At 46.6% G+C, this 21,584-nt stretch overlaps 1 protein-coding gene across 1 annotated transcript in view; it reads left to right on the top strand.

The window, feature by feature from the left end:
- Positions 1-21,584, top strand: part of glra2 (glycine receptor, alpha 2) — a gene marked incomplete at both ends in the record, with an annotated part of 66,963 nt that overhangs the window by 42,670 nt on the left and 2,709 nt on the right. Inside the window, 2 exons of the mRNA XM_084310927.1 lie at positions 4,265-4,402; positions 8,686-8,900. Of these exons, the coding sequence (XP_084167053.1) occupies positions 4,265-4,402; positions 8,686-8,900 (353 nt within the window). The remainder of the gene's footprint in view (positions 1-4,264; positions 4,403-8,685; positions 8,901-21,584) is intronic.

The raw sequence follows: 21,584 nt of genomic DNA on the forward strand, positions 1-21,584 counted from the left end.
ATATGTCTTTTCAATCTATACAGCTCACGTGGGAAGTCTCTCTGGGGGTTCCCCGTCCTCTCCTTTTTGGAGTAGGTGGACGGGGTATTGTTTAGGGTTTCCCTGACTCCTCGCCTTACAGGTCTGTTGAGTCATGGGTTTCCCCCCGTCATAGGGGTACGTCGCTCACCGTCCCCTCTTATGAAGTGTGGTTGACGGGGTGGTGTTTTCCCTCAGCCGCGTCGCATGGGACCCATGTCCGTATTATTTTTTCTGAAAAAATGTAAAATTAAAAAAGCGGCTTCTTGTCGTTCCCCCAGGCGGCTTGGAGGAACGGTATCTGGTGTCTTGTTAGACTATCCATTGATGTGTTTTGGGTCTCGACGTGTACATAGTGCTGGCCCTGGGTGTTTCTGATAGGAATCACGCATGAGGCTTGTGCGCCTTGGTTGCTCATCATTAAAACAGCGTTTTTCTGGGGCAACTGGGATGGAGTTTGTCTCTTCCAAGCGCCAGTTTACTAGGTTTGTCTCGACGAATTCTCGTTCATATCTGGGGGATGTTAACGGAATAGACCAAAGCATAGGTAGAGGGGTCTCACACCCTTGGGGTGGGCCACTGAGCGCGGTACGAACAGGACCGTCTGGGTGGCGCCCTCTATAATGTTTTAGATCGACACGCATACCTACCCCCCTCCTAGAGTTGGGGATGTCGGCGTGATTAGGGCACAGGACTGGTTCTGGTCACGCTGGTCCAGGTCAGTTAACCCGTTGTCCGCCGGGGACGCAGATCTGCTGTTCTGGTACCCTGAGGGACTTGTGCTTTTTTCAAGGGGAAAAATGCCGGGTCGGCCCGGGTGTCACAGGGTTTGATATTATGGAGATGTTCGTTCTCCATTCTTTTCGCCCCTCGCTTCTCTCGCTTATGCATGGCTGAGAGGGGGCTGTTGAGGTGGTTTTTATAGTACTCCTCTGGCATCCCTGTGTACGTCCCAGTCCGCCGGGCCCGGTCCGAAGTTGTTTTCGTCGACCCGTAGGCCTGGGATAACCCCTTTTTGAAAACTGAAACACTTGTACTGCGGTATAGCCAGTGTATACCCGCAGGTGTGTTTTGGAGTTTTTTCCTGAGGGGTTATAGGAACAACCACCTCATGTTGAACTAAGAGGGTGGTTGATTCCCTGGTGTGTTGGAGCGGAGTCAACTCCCGGGTTACCCGTTTGAGTGTGCCCCTGCACGTTCATGACGTCTGCCAATCGTGTCAGCCTTCTCTGCCTCGGCCCCTCTAGAGCGTCAGGGATTTTTGGTGGAGGCTTTGACATGGTGCTCAACAATGCCAGCATACGCCCCTTCCGCCGGGGTGCTGTTTTCAGTTGACCCCTTTGGCGCCTGTCTCGTCCGCAGTGCTCCAGGCTCGGGTCAAGTGCCTGCTGCCTGGCTTGAGGGATCGGCCTCTTTTTGGGGGTCGTCTCCCCGGTGCGCTGCCTGCTCCCGCTGTAGTGTAGCCTCTTGAGTGCTTCGAGTTACAGCCATGCTGACTGCCTGAGTATGCCAGGGTCAGTGAGCCAGGCGGCGTGCTAGTGGGGGGAAGGGCCTGCTCTTGGTGGGCCCTGTCCGAATACGCTGGCGATGTGGGGGGCGGTGTCACTAGTGACCGCCTGGTGAGGTCTTGATGCTGTGGCGTCATTGGCTTCTCCGGGCCCCCTTTTTCCGGGGGGATCCAGTCCCTTCTGGGTCTGGGTCTTCCTTCGCGCTCCGCTGCTACGGCCTTGCCACAGGGTTGAGCTTTGCTCTTGACCCCGTGATTTTGGGGGCGGTAACAAGGTTTGTTCCTTCCGTTCGTTCCCTGGTGGCATGCGGGTTGTGCGTGTGCGTAGTCGTGGGGTCAAGCCACGGTCTGCTCACCCTGTGCGTTAAGTTGCTCGAGTTCCTCTTCGCACGGTCGGATCCGTCTCCCTCCCGTCCTCCAATAGGGAGGGTATCCCTCCATTAGGGAGGGTCGGGGGGCTCGGTCCTCCCCGGTTCTGATGGTTGTGGGGGGCCTCAGTGGGGTACATTTGTCGAGCGCCTGTTGTGCAATATGACGCTGAGCGGAAGCTCTACGACATAGAACAGTAGGTTATGAATATAACCGTGTTCTATGAGTATAGTGACGCTCAGCGTCAGGACGCCACTGCGGCCCTTGATCTTACCTTGTGGTGAAAGATTGAGAAGGAGATGAGTGTGTGGCCACACCCCTGCTTATATAGGTAGCAGATGGGGGTGTGGCCAGACGGATGTTGGTATGTAAAGGTACATTGTGAGTTTTTATTCAGTGCACATGCACTGGAGTAAGATATGTGCAATATGACGCTGAGCGTCACTATACTCATAGAACACGGTTATATTCATAACCTACTGTTATATGCACATCCCCCCTCCCTATTTCACAGGAAATATCAGAGTTCTCATGGGTAGTCTCCCCTCCCCCTTGTGAACTATGAGTGGTTCTCGCACTGCAGGTATGGTGTGTTAAATTAGGGCCCTAAAAGTATAAATGTGCATTGTAATAGTCACCTCAATATCACCCTAAACAATCCAAACAAAAATGTGTAAAATGTTTACATTTGTATATGTTTTATACAGTTAAAACAGCCTGGGGTCAAATTGACCCCAAGGAACACCGATTAATTTTATGTTTACCCATTTGTCCTCATTAAATTAGGAAAAGTCATGAAATAATAAGCAAAAAACATTTATTTAGATACGTTAAACATTGAATGTGGTCAAATTGACCCCAAGGATAACAGGAGGGTTAAGCTGAGATGGACATTAATTGTAAGCCTACTTGTCCACAGCTAGCATTTTATAAGGGATCTCCAGAAAGAACTATGAACTATGAACTAAGAACTGTGACAGTGAAGTACTGGTGCGGTAGTGGAGTAATGGTACAGTATAGTGGCATACTGGTACCATAGTAAAGTACTGGTATAGTATAGTGGAGTACTGGTACCATAGTGAGTGGAGAATTATCCGACGTTTTCCCAATATATTTATCATTATTATCCTTCATTATTATCATGAGTAACATTTATTGTATACATTTATTGCATGAGTTAATTATTATCTGGTGCCGCCTTGTGGACGCACTTTGGAGTACGTATTGCGACTCTCTGCGCCGGCGCATCGCGCTATTTAAGTGACACTCTCAGTCTAGACTGTAAGGTGAAAAGCCCCGTGGGCGAACTATTGACTGGCCAACGGTACGTAGCATTATATGCGCCGTTAATATCCGCATTTCTCTTTAATTCATATATCTAGTTATTAACTAATGCCGTTTGTTTTCCTTTCCTTTGTATAGGTAAATAATCTGACTAACGTCTGATTGTACGTTGCTGACTAACGTCTGATTGTACGTTGCTGACTAACGTCTGATTGTACGTTGCTGACTAACGTCTGATTGTACGTTGCTGACTAACGTCTGATTGTACGTTGCTGACTAACGTCTGATTGTACGTTGCTGACTAACGTCTGATTGTACGTTGCTGACTAACGTCTGATTGTACGTTGCTGACTAACGTCTGATTGTACGTTGCTGACTAACGTCTGATTGTACGTTGCTGACTAAACGCTGACTGAATGTACTAACTGACTTAATGGAAACGCTGACTACATGCTGACTACACGCTATTGACAATAGACTGGCTAAACGTCTGGCTGAATGTACATGCAGACCAACTAATGTCTGGCTACACTATCCAGAACCGGTTGCTAAATTGCAACCTAACTATTAACGAACTATCAACAGAGGCGACTTGGTTGAACATTACCGATACCATATCGACCTCTACTAACATTATCCACTAATGCTTGGATGTAAGCTACTACCAACTATCAGCTACAAGCTAAACCCCTTGTTAATTGACCACCTGGTGATTATTGTAACAGAGGATGAGTTGGATGCTGGGCTTCAAGGTCCAAATAAACGAACATTCTTATAAAGTCCGAATTGTTTCTATGGTTTAAGAAAAGTAATTTCGCCCACACCCTTCCAAGGGGGACATCTAGTTGACTCATTGACTGAGACTGCTAGATAATTGGACAGTGAGGTACTGGTACAGTATAGTATAGTGGAGTACTGGTGGGATAGTGGAGTACTGGTACAGTATAGTGGAGTACTGGTACAGTATATTGCTTGTAAGGTTGCCCTTGTTGCTTGAGTCCTTGTCCCCCAAACTGCTTGTAATATGTACACAGTCCCATCCCAGTTAATGGGTATTTTCTTTCATTTCTCCGCCGTCGCTTGTAGTCGGCTACACCATGAACGACCTGGTCTTTGAGTGGCTGGAGGACGGGGCTGTCCAGGTGTCCGAGGGGCTCACCCTGCCTCAGTTCATCATGAAAGACGAGAAGAAGCTGGGCTACTGTACCAAACATTACAATACAGGTAGGAGAACACAAGCCATTACAAGTGTGTAACTTAAATAATTAATTCAAAATGAATAAAAAAAAAATATATATATATATATAATAATAATAATATAATTATTAACACTTTAATCGCCATGGGTTAAATTCATAATTTACCATCCCTCGCCAGCTCTAGTTGTCTATGGAGAAGTTCCCCTTCTTTGCAGGGCTATAACTTTTTAAATTCTATTGCTAAATTGCCATTATTATGGCCCATTCAATGTCCTATATGTATTGTTCAGGGTGTAGCAACGTTAAACTTTTTCATTCACATATTCATACTAAAATATGGTCTAAAGTATAAGTATGTTTTTATCGTTTTCTGCAGCTTTCTCCAGAACTTGATTTATAGCTCCAAATGCATTATATTGATGATGAAATACAGTTTGATAACAATCGGCGCGAGATAAAACATTTCAGGTTCTAGAAGTTACTGCGTATCATCTGATGATGACCGGATGGGCGGGGGATCGTTTATAATTCCGTGGGCAGCGTTAGATGATTCATCCAGAGTGGGTCATATGTTCATCATAGCAGTTTATATGGAACACGTTAGAATATAACGCTGAATCTTACCATGGCTTCCTCGCGCCGCTGGCAGATGAGCGTGGAACAGAATTTTTTCTATTATGGGATGGAGAAATGCTCGATCCATTTCCAGGTTGTATAATAGTATATACGTCCAAATCATGTTGTTTTTTCGAGTTATTTGCACCGATCGATGTTCACTGTATCAAGACGGAGTCTCTCTAACGATAGCGAGTGCCCGGACCACATATGGATGAGCACTTCCGGTTCAAAGGCTCATTTCCGGTTGGCGATCTGCCGATCGGCCACCAGATGGCGCTCTTGAACCGCTAGAGAGTTGAGTGGAGCTTTGCAGTGTGTCTCAGGGCTCCGGAAAGGAAATATGAAATATTGACATCAAAGACGAGTTACGGCGTCTTCGGCAGAATGAGCATGGCTAGGAATGACGTCTTAACTCGTCCCCGGCGATCATAGTGTTAATAATAATAATAATAATAATAATAATAATAACCGTCTTACTGTCTTTTACTAGTATGTATGTACTAGTATGTACTATGTTACTATGCCTATACTACTAAATATACAGTGGAAGCAAGGCAGCCGCCATGCTGGCAGTGTGGTTCCGGGCCTAAGATAAATAACTTTTTTTTACAAAAATTCTTGAATTCTTTATACGGACAATCCCTTGAATAATGTTGACTATCTCTTTACTTCTGGGTTATTCCAGAATTTGGGGTACATTCCGCATCTTCAGGATTAACCAAAAAAATATATAAAAAATGATAATACACTAATTACAGTATCTACTATAGTAGGAAAGTTTTTACATTAATTATATGTAGAAGGGTGGATTAACTAGGGGTACTAGGGATTAACCCGCTTGTACTAGGGGAACCCAGGCATAACATGTAGACACATTGGGAAGTCAAGAACCAAATAATCAAATAAACAAATAACAAAAATAAAACCAAGTAAATGTGGGCCCACGTTACCAAAGAAAACCTAACCTAAGCCGGCTTAAATTGTTCGGGGTACCCCTTAGACACTGGTTGTTAGCGTTCACTTCAATGGACATTGCTGTTGATACACGTGGTACTGTTAGTACTTAGCCAAGATGGCGGACCCACTCTTGTCACCGCTCGATGGCGTCGGCGATCCGCAAGCACAGCCAGCAGGCTGGGCGAACAGCAGGCAGTGGTTAGCTGGAGGAGCGTGCTGTATGGCGTCCTCTGCTGGTGGGAAGAGGCGTCCTCTGTACCGTCTGGAAAACGTCTGCTGTTGCTGGCTTGCTTCTGTCGCGCGAGCTAATACTATGACTACCCTAAACACAGCTAAGCTTTGAATCTCGACGCACCCTCCTGCTATATCGGTTACACTGCTAACGCAACGTGGCTGGCTATACCACCGGTCTCTTCAGCGCCGCGCGCCCCGGTAGTCTACTCAAGTCAGACGGAGCCGTTAGCAGCATACTACTATACCGCACACAGTAACTACTATAACCCGATAACGTTAGACGTTAGTCTCGTTAACTCTAGACGTTAGTCCTTGGGTTCGGTTTCTCTTACTCACACACTATCGCTGATACTTCTAGGATAACCCGTCACTAGCAAGTATTTCTCATCACCCGCCGCTTGCTCCGACGGGGCTCTCCTTCATTAACTTCTTCAACGGGGCTATTCCAAAGCACACGCCCGTTGTGGCTGTGACTGTTCACGGCCAAGTCCAACGCCGAAGAGGGCTTCCTGCTCCCTTTGCCTCCAGGTAACTCCCTCTTCCTCGTTGCTTGCTTCTCTCCACTCCGCCCCCTGCTGGCAACCTCCACTGGTCCCACTCAAGGACCACTCCAGAAAGGGAAAAAGGGCTCAATGTTATTGCTAGTAATCCATACTGCAGCCGGAGAAGAGTAGCACCTCACCTCGTCGTTAGACTGGGCGAGCTATCCAAAGGAACACTGTTAGGCTATCCAAAGGAACACTGTAAATCACACGTTATACACACACAGGGAAAGTAACAGTTAGTTAGCACTACTGAATACTTTGTAGAATATTCAGGCTGCTACATATATGTTGTGGTTTGCATTATGTGACCTAATGTTTCTGTAACAGAATTGAGAGTTCATGGGTTGCAAATCCAACCGTTGAGCACCAAACCCGATTTAGATCCTTTTTTATTTTTTTTTTATTTTCCCATTCTAAACACTCGCGGACCTTTGTGACTCATCTGAGACCTTGAAATTGCAATGATGATTGAATCCCACCAGGTGGCAGTATCCCCTACCTTATGAACATGCATATGGGCCAGCTTAATGTGGGTGGCCCCAGCCCCCAAACAACTAGGGACTCACTCTACTAGTAGGTTGCGAGCAGCTGTGAGCAGGACAACAATGGCGATTGCCTAGAGCAGTGGTTCTCAAACTACGGGTTGCGACCCAAATTGGGGTTGCGGGTAGGTGACAGTGGAAAGTAAAAAAATATTATATAAAAATATATATATATATGTTTTAATGTTCTGGCAACATATTTTGGCTAAATATGCCTCATTTTATAAATGTGTATGATAACATAGTGCTGTAATTACATTTTCTAATAAATATGCATGATCAAGTTCAACAACGTGTGCTTTTATTTTGATATTCCTTAATTCCACGTTGAAATTGCGCAATACATTAAATGTGGGGTCCCCAAAGAAATTCTTAAATAAAATGGGGTCATGGTATGAAAAAGTTTGAAAACCCCTGAAATGGAGTACCTCTAAAACAAAGGTAACGTCTATTTTACGTCTACTTTACCGAAACTCCATCATAAAACATGCGTTTGTATGATCGCAGCATCGGAAAATGCCCCCCCCCCCCCGATGATTTTGTGAAGAAACATATGGTAGTGTACCTTTTGACAAAGGTGACGTCTATTTTACGTCTACTTTACCGAAACTCCATCATAAAACATGCATTTGTATGATCGCAGTGTCGGAAAACGACCCCCGATGATTTTGTGAAGAAACATATGGTAGTGTACCTTTTGACAAAGGTAACGTCTATTTTACCGAACCCCCATCCTAAAACATGCGTTTGTATGATCGCAGCATCGGAAAACGACCCCCCTGATGATTTTGTGAAGAAACATATGGTAGTGTACCTTTTGACAAAGGTAACGTCTATTTTACGTCTATTTTACCAAATCCCCATCCTAAAACATGCGTTTGTATGATCGCAGCATCGGAAAAGAATAGGTTTCAGTTACGCAGCCACGAGATTTGCGCATACGCTGCACAAACACACTATCTCACAATCTAGAAAACCAGCCTGGATTATTTTTAAAAGGGCCGTTTACCGTGGTATGGGGCACAAACAAAGGGATGTAGAAATTAACTGTTTTGTCCCTATTGTACTATAAATAGTGCCTGTCAAATGAACCATACTATTGTCTCCATAGCTATAATATAGAATATACGATGGGTCCGCAAACATTGTGAAAATGGTCAACGTTGGCGCCAGGGAGTAAAGATGGGAAAACAGTGTGGCAGTCAATGGGTTAAGCACAGCAGTTGAAAATGTTTAACATGTTTTATTTTCTGAGTAAAACAAATATTAAAAAAAAATAATGTATAGGCTTTATAGACTCAAAATGTGTCCCGGATCCTGGAATGACCCTCCAGGGTCCAACACAAATGACTGTATATCCACCACAATCCCATCAGTGCAGTAGCTCAGATAGCTTTGCTCCCTTTGTGCAGGTAAATTCACCTGCATCGAGGTGAAGTTCCACCTGGAGCGTCAGATGGGATATTACCTGATTCAGATGTACATCCCCTCTCTCCTCATCGTCATCCTATCCTGGGTCTCCTTCTGGATCAACATGGACGCTGCGCCCGCCAGGGTAGCGCTGGGCATCACCACCGTGCTCACCATGACAACGCAGAGCTCTGGCTCCAGAGCCTCCCTCCCAAAGGTAAACCCACCTCTCGTTCTTTGTGTCGTTTTCATGGCAAAATACTCAAGGAGGGGCGCTTTACTACTTAAAGTGTGACAACGGCCATTGTTTTAATTTAATTTAATTTGTAAATGCAATTTGTAAGAAAAAGCCCACACTGTACTCAGGCCTACGCATTCATCGAGAACGCGCGTGGACATCTTTTTGAGAGAGCGTTATCAAAGTAATCTCGCCAGGCAGCTCACCAAGGAAATGAATGGAGCGTGAAATTACAGTAAAATTCTAACTTAAAATACATATTCAATAATAGGCAGAGTACCATTTGAGTTTGTTGGTTTTCCAGTGTCCCATTGATTTAGTGAGTTTACCACCAGAGGGAAGCTATAGAGCATCAGTGCAGGCAGGGCTCGTTTTTACTGCACGGTCGTGGGCTTGATACATTTTGCAGTTACTCTCAATGTGTATTTCCTGACTCAAAATTACTAAATATTGCGACCAATATAACCATTGCTACTCTAACTGAACCCTACACAACACATCAAAATCAAATCTGCCAAATTGACAAGTGCACCGCTAGTCTGATGTAGCCTGCAGTGCTCCAACCACGCTGCCCTCTACCTGCACCGCTAGTCTGATGTAGCCTGCAGTGCTCCAACCACACTGCCCTCTGTCTGCACCGCTAGTCTGATGTAGCCTGTGTTCTCCAACCACGCTGCCCTCTGTCTGCACTGCTAGTCTGATGTAGCCTGTGTTCTCCAACCACGCTGCCCTCTGTCTGCACCGCTAGTCTGATGTAGCCTGTGTTCTCCAACCACGCTGCCCTCTCTACCTGCACCACTAGTCTGATGTAGCCTGTGTTCTCCAACCACACTGCCCTCTACCTGCACCGCTAGTCTGATGTAGCCTGTGTTCTCCAACCACGCTGCCCTCTGTCTGCACCGCTAGTCTGATGTAGCCTGTGTTCTCCAACCACGCTGCCCTCTGTCTGCACCGCTAGTCTGATGTAGCCTGTGTTCTCCAATCACGCTGCCCTCTACCTGCACCGCTAGTCTGATGTAGCCTGTGTTCTCCAACCACGCTGCCCTCTACCTGCACTGCTAGTCTGATGTAGCCTGTGTGCTCCAATCACACTGCCCTCTACCTGCACCGCTAGTCTGATGTAGCCTGTGTTCTCCAACCACGCTGCCCTCTACCTGCACCGCTAGTCTGATGTAGCCTGTGTGCTCCAATCACACTGCCCTCTACCTGCACCGCTAGTCTGATGTAGCCTGTGTTCTCCAACCACGCTGCCCTCTACCTGCACTGCTAGTCTGATGTAGCCTGTGTGCTCCAATCACGCTGCCCTCTACCTGCACCGTGCATCTGATGTAGCCTGTGTTCTCCAACCATGCTTCCCTCTACCTGCACTGCTAGTCTGATGTAGCCTGTGTTCTCCAACCACGCTGCCCTCTGTCTGCACCGCTAGTCTGATGTAGCCTGTGTTCTCCAACCACGCTGCCCTCTGTCTGCACCGCTTACGCTTTCCAGAGAGTAAGCTCACAAAATCAATGGCTACATGAAAACGACCAAACTCAGGAATGTAAGTTATACATGTCTTACAAATGGTACATACAGTATAGCCTCTTATTGAATTTATATTTAAAGCTTTCATACCGTGCTTCGCTAATTTCCAGTGGCGTCGCGTGGGTAAAATAACAGGATGCCAAAAAAAATGTTATAAAAAAAAAAGATTTATTTTTTAAATTAATATAAAAAAGAAATTATAATAATAATAATAATATTTAAGCCAAGCAGTCACCATGTACAGTATGGCTCGGCGGCCAGTCACACCAAGCAGTCACCATGTACAGTATGGCTCGGCGGCCAGTCACACCAAGCAGTCACCATGTACAGTATGGCTCGGCGGCCAGTCAAACAAAGCAGTCAACTGTCAGAATGCAGGTAGGTGAATTCCAATGGTTGAAGGCAATCACAGAGACAGAGAGTGTTTACTCTTGAACATGTTCGACTTTAATAGTAAGAACACAGAGTAAATTCTAAGAGAGAACAAGTGCTAAAAGCACAAGTGTAAGATAAGGTAAATGGGAGCTTATTGGAGGTCCACAGTAGAACCGTCCGCGTTATCCCCGAACGCAATTAGTGAAGACCTGACAATGGACAAGCAGAAGAGAGGTATGTTAAATAGAGACCAAATACCAACATTCCACACACACCCCCGTGACAGCCAATCAGGAACCACCCCTAAGTGACAGCACTAATTGACAGGGAAATGACAGGTGACAAGCCCAGTGACATATGCCATGAATGTGGGTGGTCACCGACCGAGGTCGGTGTCCAGAACGTAACAGTACCCTCCCCCGACGAACGGCACCAGACGTTCACCTAGGAGCCTTGGGATTCAGCCGCCGGAAATCAACGATCAGGCTGGGATCTAAAATATCCCTTTGAGGCACCCAAGAACGCTCTTCTATCCCGTACCCCTCCCAATCCACCAAGAACTGAAACCCCCTACCCCTCCGCCTACAACCCAGTATCCTCCGCACCGTGTAAATGGGTTGACCGCCAATAAACCGGGGCGGAGGAACCACAGGCAGTGGCGGGGCCAAGGGCGATGAGAGGAATGGCTTCAACAGGGACACATGAAACGTCGGATGAACCCTCATAGAGCTCGGAAGTCGTAGCTTGTAAGCCACTGGATTAACCCGATGAATCACTTTAAATGGTCCTATAAAGCGAGGAGCCAGCTTCTTGGATTCCACCCGGAGAGGGAGATCCCGGGTGGAAAGCCAAACCCGCTGCCCTGGACGGTAAACTGGAGCCGGACGACGCTTACGGTTAGCCTGCCGTTGGGTACTAACCGAAACCTTCTGTAGCGCCTTCCGAACCTGTTTCCACGTCCTGCGACAGCGAGCCACATGTGCCTGGGCCGAGGGCACCTCCGCCTCCTGCTCCTGCTCGGGAAACAGAGGAGGTTGAAAACCATACTGGCACTGAAAGGGAGACATACCGGTAGAAGAGGAGAGAAGGGTATTATGCGCGTACTCAGCCCAAGCCAACCTCCTACTCCACGTTGCCGGACTACCGGCAACGTAACACCTCAAGACCCCCTCCAAATCCTGGTTGACCCTCTCCGTCTGCCCGTTCGACTGTGGATGGAACCCAGACGACAGACTGACAGAGGCGCCGAGGCCGGCGGCAAACGCCTTCCAGAACCTGGAGGCGAACTGAGGACCCCGGTCCGACACGATATCTACTGGCAGCCCGTGGACCCGAAAGACATGCTGTATAATTAAATCAGCAGTCTCCCGGGCCGAAGGAAGCTTGGGGAGAGGGACAAAGTGAGCCGCCTTAGAGAACCGATCCACCACCACCAAAATGGTGGTGAATCCGTCCGAAAGGGGAAGACCAGAAATAAAGTCCAGAGATATGTGTGACCAGGGTCGTTTAGGAATAGGAAGTGGTCGGAGGAGACCCGCCGGTGCCCGTCGAGAGGTCTTACTACGTGCGCACACCGGACAGGCCGCCACAAAGGAACGCGTATCCCCCTCCACTGTCGGCCACCAGAACCTCCTACGGATAAATTCCAGGGTCCTGGTTGCCCCTGGGTGGCTGGTGAGGGATGACGCATGTGCCCACTGTAGCAAGCGTGAGCGCGCCACCTTGGGAACATACGACCGTCCCGGAGGACCCCCACCAGGATCGGGCTCCCGCGTTAGCGCCGACCTTACCACCTTCTCTATGCCCCAAGACACGGGTGCCAAAATCAAGGCCGGTGGAATAATGGGATGGGGCTGCTCCTCCCGCCCAGGAAGATCAAACTGGCGCGACAACGCGTCAGGTTTGATATTCTTGGAGCCGGGTCTATAGGAGATGGTATATCGAAATCGTGTGAAGAACAACGTCCACCTGGCCTGGCGAGCGTTAAGGCGTTTAGCCCCTTGGATGTAAGCCAAGTTCTTATGGTCAGTCCAAATAATGAAAGGATGTGCCGCCCCCTCCAACCAATGTCTCCACTCCTCCAGTGCCAATTTGATCGCCAATAACTCCCGATTACCCACGTCGTAATTACGCTCGGCTGGTGACAGACGGCGAGAAAAAAAAGCACACGGGTGCACTTTCCCATCCTTTAAGCATCTCTGAGAGAGCACCCCCCCCACCGCGACGTCAGAGGCATCCACCTCCACAATGAACGGAACCTCCGCGTCATGGCGGATCAATACAGGAGCGGATGTAAAACGACGTTTAAGATCGCAGAAGGCCGACTCAGCCCTAGGCGACCATTCAAAGCCAGGGAGAGAGGCCTTAGTGAGAGCTGTTAAGGGATTGGCTAAGGCGCTAAAATTGCGAATAAAGCGCCTGTAAAAATTTGCAAAGCCCAAAAACCGTTGTAACCCCTAAGTAACCCAAAACTGCACTCACCTTGGCTGGATCCATGCGCAGATCGCCCTTCGTCAACACAAAGCCCAGGAAGGACACGGTGTCCGTGTGAAACACACACTTCTCAGCCTTAACGAATAGTTGATGCTTGAGGAGACGGTCTAGCACCTCCCGAACGTGCATTTGGTGTTGCACCATATCGCGAGAAAAAATCAGGATATCATCTAAGTAGACAAACACCGACACCCCAATCAAGTCTCGCAGCACGTCGTTAACCAGGGCTTGGAAGACTGCCGGAGCATTAGCCAAACCAAAGGGCATGACCAAATACTCATAGTGCCCATTGGGTGTGTTAAATGCAGTCTTCCACTCGTCTCCCTCTCTAATCCTGACCAGGTTGTATGCATTACGTAAGTCAAGTTTAGAAAAGACCTGTGCCCCCTGTAAGCACTCAAAGGCCGTGTCCATGAGGGGTAAAGGATATCGGTTCTTGATGGAAACGTCATTCAATCCCCTATAATCAATGCATGGGCGCTGATCCCCATCCTTTTTATCAACAAAAAAGAAGCCAGCGCCGGCAGGGGAAGTGGAAGGGCGTATGTGCCCCGCAAGCAATGCCTCCTCTATGTAGGTGTTCATGGCCAAGGTTTCGGGGCGTGAGAGAGAGAACATTCGCCCGCGAGGCGGGGAGGTACCGGGTAGAAGATTAATGGGACAGTCGTATGATCTATGAGGCGGAAGTGCTTTAGCATGCGTCTTGCTAAAAACGTCCGCCAGGTCCCAATAGATCTCAGGCACCCCTATTAAATCGGGATTAGAGGGTAGATCAGAATCTGCCACGCTCCCCACCATCCTGGAGAAAGAGGGAGGAGACAAAAGAGAAGAGGGGGGGGGAGACAAGGGTTTGGGCAAACTCCCGCTGACGATCGACTTGACGTCGGCCGCCGTTGAGAGTTCGCCCGTGCTCCAATTAATGACACGAACACATGACGACAACCAGGGATGACCCAACACCATGACAGAATAGGGGGAAAAGATGACAAAAAAAGTAACCCATTCCCACTCCCCACCCTCCACCCGGATGTGTAAGGGAACTGTGCGCTGGGTGACGCTCCCACTGCCCAGGGGCCGACCGTCCAGGGCATAGACTGGTAAGGGAACCCCTAAGTCCTCCACCGGGGTTCCCCACTCCTTCACCAGTCCCACGTGAATAAAATTGCCCGCCGCCCCTGAGTCAATGAGAGCCTTAGTTCCCCTAATGTCACCCCCACAGTTGATCGCCACCTCAAAAAATTTGCGAGAATCCGTGGTCTTGGCAGGAATGAGCCCACCTGCTGGCGCCCTCTCGAGGCCCGACGGCGCACCTTCCATCCCCGATTGGCGCCGAGCCAATACAGCCTGGACCCGACAGCTGCCGAAGCGGTGACCGGTGCGGCCGCACCGGAAGCAGCGTCGCTCTTTGATGAAGCGCTGCTGCTCGTCGTCCGAGAGTGACAGCGCTCCAAGCTGCATGGATTCATCACCCAGTGGCCCACTCGTGTAATGCATGGAATTATCAACACCAGGAGAAGAAGGAAAACATACCTGGGGCTGGGTGTTGTTGACATGCTCCTTCTCCCTCTCCCGGTGCCGATTATCCATCTTGATGGTGGTGTTGATCAGCACTTCCAGCTGCTCGGGGATCTCACGCGCGGAGAGAGCATCTCGCATCCGCGCTGAGAGTCCCCTGACGAACAGAACCACGCAGACGTTCTCCGCCCAAGCTGTCTCCCGAGCCAAGATCCGAAACTTGATAGCATAAGCTGCGACTGTGTGGAGGCCCTGCCGGCAGTCGAGAAGACGACCACCAGCCTCGAAGATCGAGAGTACCCGGGAAGTATCGAATACTCTTCTCAATTCCCGGGTAAAGGCGTCCAGACTGTCGCAGATTATCGCCCCTGCCTCTAATTCCGCCGTAGCCCAGGAGAGAGCTTCGCCGGTGAGCAGTGTGATAATATACGCTACCTGCGCTGTCTCCGATGGAAATGATCGTGGTTGCAGCCGGAAAACGAGTAGACACTGGGTGATGAATTCCCGACAACCATCCGGTGATCCGTCATAGCGAGCGGGCGCCTGCAGATGTGGTTCGCGGGACCGCTCCTGGACCCCGAACCCCCCCCGACTTTCCTCTGCGTGGAGCGCTGCTTCCCCCGCCGCCGACTGCACACCAGCCACTCCTTCTTGGGCTTGTCGAGCTGTGGCCAACGCCGACTGCGCCACCGCTTGGGGTGATCCGACGACCCCATTGAGTCGGATTAACTCGGCGCTGACCAGCTGCTGATGTTCCTCCATCCGTGTCTGGGCTGCTCCCTGCGTCCGGAGCATCTCCATGATGGCCTCCATGGAATTCTGATGGTCAGGTCTTCTGTCAGAATGCAGGTAGGTGAATTCCAATGGTTGAAGGCAATCACAGAGACAGAGAGTGTTTACTCTTGAACAGGTTCGACTTTAATAGTAAGAACACAGAGTAAATTCTAAGAGAGAACAAGTGCTAAAAGCACAAGTGTAAGATAAGGTAAATGGGAGCTTATTGGAGGTCCACAGTAGAACCGTCCGCGTTATCCCCGAACGCAATTAGTGAAGACCTGACAATGGACAAGCAGAAGAGAGGTATGTTAAATAGAGACCAAATACCAACATTCCACACACACCCCTGTGACAGCCAATCAGGAACCACCCCTAAGTGACAGCACTAATTGACAGGGAAATGACAGGTGACAAGCCCAGTGACATATGCCATGAATGTGGGTGGTCACCGACCGAGGTCGGTGTCCAGAACGTAACAGTCAACATGTACAGTAGTAACAGCACGTTACTACTATGAACAAAACAAAGCCAAGACAACAGTTTTGACTCTTCAAATAAAGTGACTATATTTTAGCGATAGCTCAGTGATTCTTTTACTCGTTTATAAAAATGATTTAAAATGTTTATTAGCAACGCCGAGCTTTCAAACCCCGCCGCTTGTGTGTGTGAAACCCTATGGAACGCTGGGTACCCTTGAAATTTATATCTGATATACGTATTTTGGACCCACCGCTAGCTTTTAAGCAGTACTTGGTGGTGCAAATTAACCTGGCTACTATGGAGGAATAAGTGACTGCGTATTCGAGCCCCTGGCTTGCTGTCTCGTTATTTAACACAAACAGCTACAACCAAGCTAGCTTGGTTACGTTAGTTAGCATCCAAGCTAGCCTGATAACGTTAGTAGTTAGCATCCAAGCTAGCCTGATAACATTAGTTAGAAACTGCTTAGGCTGCTTACCTGGCCAATAATGTGGTCCTCCTCTTGGACAGATAGATTTGTTAAATCATAATATCCACAGTGGTGTGCTGTGCTGGTCCTCAGTAAATGTCCCACGAAAAATAAGTTGCTAATAAAGTGCTAATGTTTGATACTACTAGTACTACTAGAGGATTTGAACGTGCCCGCGAGGGGATGACGTTCAGACGTTGTTTGTCACGTTAGGTGGACGTCAGGTGGAAACGTTCTGGACTGGCCCGCCTCCAGAGCGGCAAATTTGAAGACGCTAGACTACTTTGCTGTCAGACAGCCCCGTGTTAAGGCGTGGGAACCCCTTTATTAAGCTCGAATATTATTGGCTAATAATTGGTTGTGGAGTCCACAACCATGAACCACAATGTGGACGCTAGAAAAAGACACCTCCCCCTCTGCAAATGTTCTCTATTCTGCCTGAACTGCAGTGAGCACAGAGTGACTGCCAGCCTGCCTCTGTGAGTCTGACAGTGTTAGAGAGAGTGAGAAGGAGAAGAGGGAGAAAATTATTATTATTGTAAACTATATAAAAAAATATATATGTATTATTTTAATTTTTAATTTTTAATTTTAATTTTTAATTTTTTACTGTTCATATTTTTCTGGGGAAGCCTGGCTTCCCTTGGCTTCCAGGAATATTCGCCACTGCTCATTTCCTCGCTGAGCTGCCTGGCGAGATTCCAGTGATGACTCTCCCCACAAGGCTTTGAAGCGTGTTCTCTGTGAATGCGCAGGCATGAGTATAGTGCAGGCTTTTTTTTAACATGTTGTAGTACATTAATAATGGCTATAGTTCCCCTTTAACTGAATGAGCGCCACGCTCTTTTCCCAACTTTACTCAATGGCGCCAGCGTTATTGACCATTTTAGCGATGTTTGCAGACCCATCGTGTGTTCTGTATTATAGCTATGGAGACAATAGTATGGCTCATTTGACATGCATTGTTCATAGTCCATCACTGACTAACCAGTTCATTTCTACACACACGCTAAACATTGCCCCTTTCCAAAAATAATCCACCCTATTTACATAGATAGCGAGATATGATGCGTTATATGCATTATGCCCAAATCGTTCTGGTTGATCACCTGAAACCCCAAAACTCGATTGTTACCGAAAGCAAGTTTTAGGTCCGGTAAAATACAACACTGTGATTGTTACAAAAACATGTTTCAGGTTCGGTAAAATAGACATAGAATATACCTTACCTTAGCCAGAAGGTACTCCAAAAAGAATAATCCCCAGTGATCCCATCGCCATCGCGATTACCCGTTTATATGTAATTACTCGTGTATACGGGAAACTATAGGTTTTGAGGCGAGAAGATCTCCTAGCGATTGCTCTGCAAGAGCTCCTCCCCCTCAGAGCGAGTCAGGACAGAAATGGATCAGGACAGACACTGTCTGAACTAGACTATCAGAGTTCAAAAGGTAGTCGATACTGCCACCTGGTGAGATTCGATCGTCATTGCAATTCCAACGTAGGCAGATGAGCCAGGGACACCTAAAGGGCTCTGGCTGACCGTATAGAACAGGGATTAAAGGAAAAATATCAAAGGATCAAAACCCGAGAAATCTCGGGTATGGCACTCAACGCATGGCGAGATAACCCGATTCACCTCGGGTATGGCCACCAAAGAATTAAAAAGGTGCGTGGGGTCGTCTTGTAATTTGGGTTGTTTTACCATTCGGGTCAATTATTAGCTAATGACAGCATAACGGTTTTCAACCTTATTTGTAAAAATGACAACATCCAACGAGTGTCGACAACAATCACAGGATCCGACGTGCATCATTGTTACCAGAGGCCCCTGTTGGAAATGTGTTTGGACAACACCCCAGCGGCCGGTACAACACAGCGGCAGCTAATTCCAATCAGGCTCCGATTGGCGTGCACATTCATGAGGTGCACGGGTGCTGTCAGTCAGCTCTTGAAGATCAATCACTCTCCCACTCGTCTGCCCGCACATGACCACACGAGGGCTCAGCCACGTCAAAACAGTCCCACATGAAAGACGCTGATACTGATAAATATTTAAAGAGATGCCTTTAAAGAGTCTCTGTACTCAGAGAAAACAAAAAGCTCAATATGCCTTGAGTGCACTCAGAACACTGCGCACTCACAACGCCGCGCACTCACAACGCCGCGCACTCACAACGCTGAGTTGTTTTCCTGCCATGCAAATCAGCCGTCACAGGGAGACAGAGAGAGACGAGGTCACTCCGCGATTTCTTTCTTCTCTCTCTCTCTCTCTCTCTCTCTCTCGCCCATTTCAGCTTTGTTGTTCTGGAGATGAAGAGCATTGATACAAAGGTTCAAAGTCGACTGCTACCATTCCCTTTGTATTACGTTATCAATTAAAAGGCTCAATCCGGATTTTTTTTTTATCATATATATGTGGGGGTATATTCAAATATATTATTGAAGAGTTTTATCTGTAGATGGTCAATAAGCTGTTTAGATCTTTCTTACCCCATTATAATTCTGAATATAGATCTATTTGACTTCAGTGTTACCAAGCATCACCAACGTGAACAAACATTTTACAGCCACAAAACACAACAAATACAGTTAAAGTGTTATTCCTTGTATCAAGAGCTCAGGCAATCAACAAGGGAATGACAACACGTCTCCGTTGCTCTTTCTTATTGTTGGGTGGTGGGGCTACCTCTGGATTACCGATTGGGCCTTTTAAGGCAGCAGTTATTTCTCACAGTGCCTTATAGGGCTGCAATCACTGATATTACTGTCAGCTCTGACACACTTGTTAGCAAACAGTAACACCACCCCTAATTACAGTAATTTAGAAAAAGCCTCGGCACGTTTATTAGCATAAAGAGTTCACCAATAATGGAGAGAACATTTCAATTGGAGATATATTAATCTAGGAGTTCTTTGTTTTAAGCTTGTTGTATGTATGTACTGTATTTATGTATGGATGTACTGTATTTATGTATGGATGTACTGTATGTAATAGGGATGCTCGATATTGGCTTTTTTACCGATACCGATATACCGATATTGTCCAACTCTTAATTTCCGATACCAACCGATATCAACCGATACCGATATATGCAGGGAATAATTTCAGGTAATTAACATTACATATCTCTTGTTGTGGAATTAACACAACATTATGCATACTTTTGACAATAAATAAAATCAGAATTTGTTCTTACTTGCTTGCCTGGGTAAATAAAGGTTATAAAAATGTAAAAAAAAAAAAAAAATTGAAAACCGATACCGATATTTTCCCATATCACATTTCAATGCCGATATCGGCCGATAATATCGGTAGGCCGATAATATCGGACATCCCAAGTATGTATGTATGTATGTATGTATGTACGGTATGTATGTATGTATGTATGTGTATGTATGAATGTATGTATGTGTGTATGTGTGAATGGAACTGTGAATGTGAAGCAGGGCGTTCCTGAAAAAGAGCATCCGTGCTCAGAGAACCTACCCTGGGTAAATAAAGGTTAATAATAATAAATAAATAAATAATGTATGTATGTATGTATAGATCAGGGGTCTCAAACTCAATTTACCTGGGGGCCGCTGGAGGTAGAGTCTGGGTGAGGCTGGGCCGCATCAAATATTCCACACAAAAACAATTGGCTTTTTTACCGATACCGATATACCGATATTGTCCAACTCTTAATTTCCGATACCGATATCAACCGATATCACATTTTAATGCCGATATCGGCCGATAATATCGGTAGGCCGATAATATCGGACATCCCTAGTTTCATGTATTTCTTTAAATTTTTATGGAAATGTATGGTTGAAACATGCAAACGTTCAAACGCACACACACTAATAAGCATTGGAGGCTTTTAACCAGGGCCGGACTGGGGAGATCATTCAGGTCAGGAAATATAGTGCAAAATATAGCCCCAGTCAGGCCACTTTTTAAGCGGGGGGTCCCCCACCAGGAGATTTTGTGTTACAAAGACTTCATTTCCTGCATTCTGGTGCAGGAATTGTTTTATTTGTACCCTTTAAATGCCAGTGTTTGTGATGACATGACTGCAAAAAAATATATATATATTATTTTGGTATTTTCTTTTTAATTAAATTTTTTAATTTTTTGGAAATCATCTGGCAAAATATCATCCAGTGGGCCGCAATAATTGGCCCGCGGGCCGCGAGTTTGAGACCCCTGGTATAGATGGATGGATGTAATGTATGTATGTATGGATCGTTCAGTTCAATGATTGATAGATTGCATCTGTTACATTATGTAGTAGATATGAAAAACAATCTTATGTTATGCTGCCGTCTGTGTTGTCTGTGTTGTCTGTCCCCTGCTGGTGTATAGTGATGTGACTCACGCTGTTACGGTGCTTGTCATTTTCAAAAGCTATACTGATTTGATTTGATTTGATATTTTTTATTTTCGTGTCTTACATACAGATGTATGCCCAGCCCATATGGGCTTACAAGACACATAACAATAAGTATATAATAATATACTTTACCAATTACTTAACAAATGACATAGACCAAGATGGCCATAAAAAAAGAAAAATACAAGAAAATACAAGAAAACGTAATATAACACAAGCTGTACTCAATGTAAATAAACAGAAAAACAAGGTGAATTCAAATACAATTATATAGGATACAGTGTGTTTTGTCTCAGGTGCCATGCCTTCTCCAAAAATCCTGCAAAACCGAAGATGTCCTCCACAAAAAAACAACTCAACATACAGCTCTCAGACTGCCAAAACAAATCTGGGTTTGCAATTTGAATTTTTTCAAATAAAGCCCTCCTCAAAGTGGTGTACAAAGGGCAATAAAAAACAAAATGATATTCATCCTCCACCACTCCCAGATCACACAGAACACACAACCGCTCCTCCTCAGGTTTACCCTGGAATCTACCCACTTCCACAGCCAATATACTACTCTATTCTATTCATAGTGTTCTCATGACGTTTGTTGCCATACTATATGACGCAGAGCCATGGCTCGTTGGCCACAGTTGTCACGATAAT

Source organism: Notolepis coatsorum (genome assembly GCF_963971535.1).
Source record: "Notolepis coatsorum genome assembly, chromosome: 3".
Classification (NCBI taxonomy): domain Eukaryota; kingdom Metazoa; phylum Chordata; class Actinopteri; order Aulopiformes; family Paralepididae; genus Notolepis; species Notolepis coatsorum.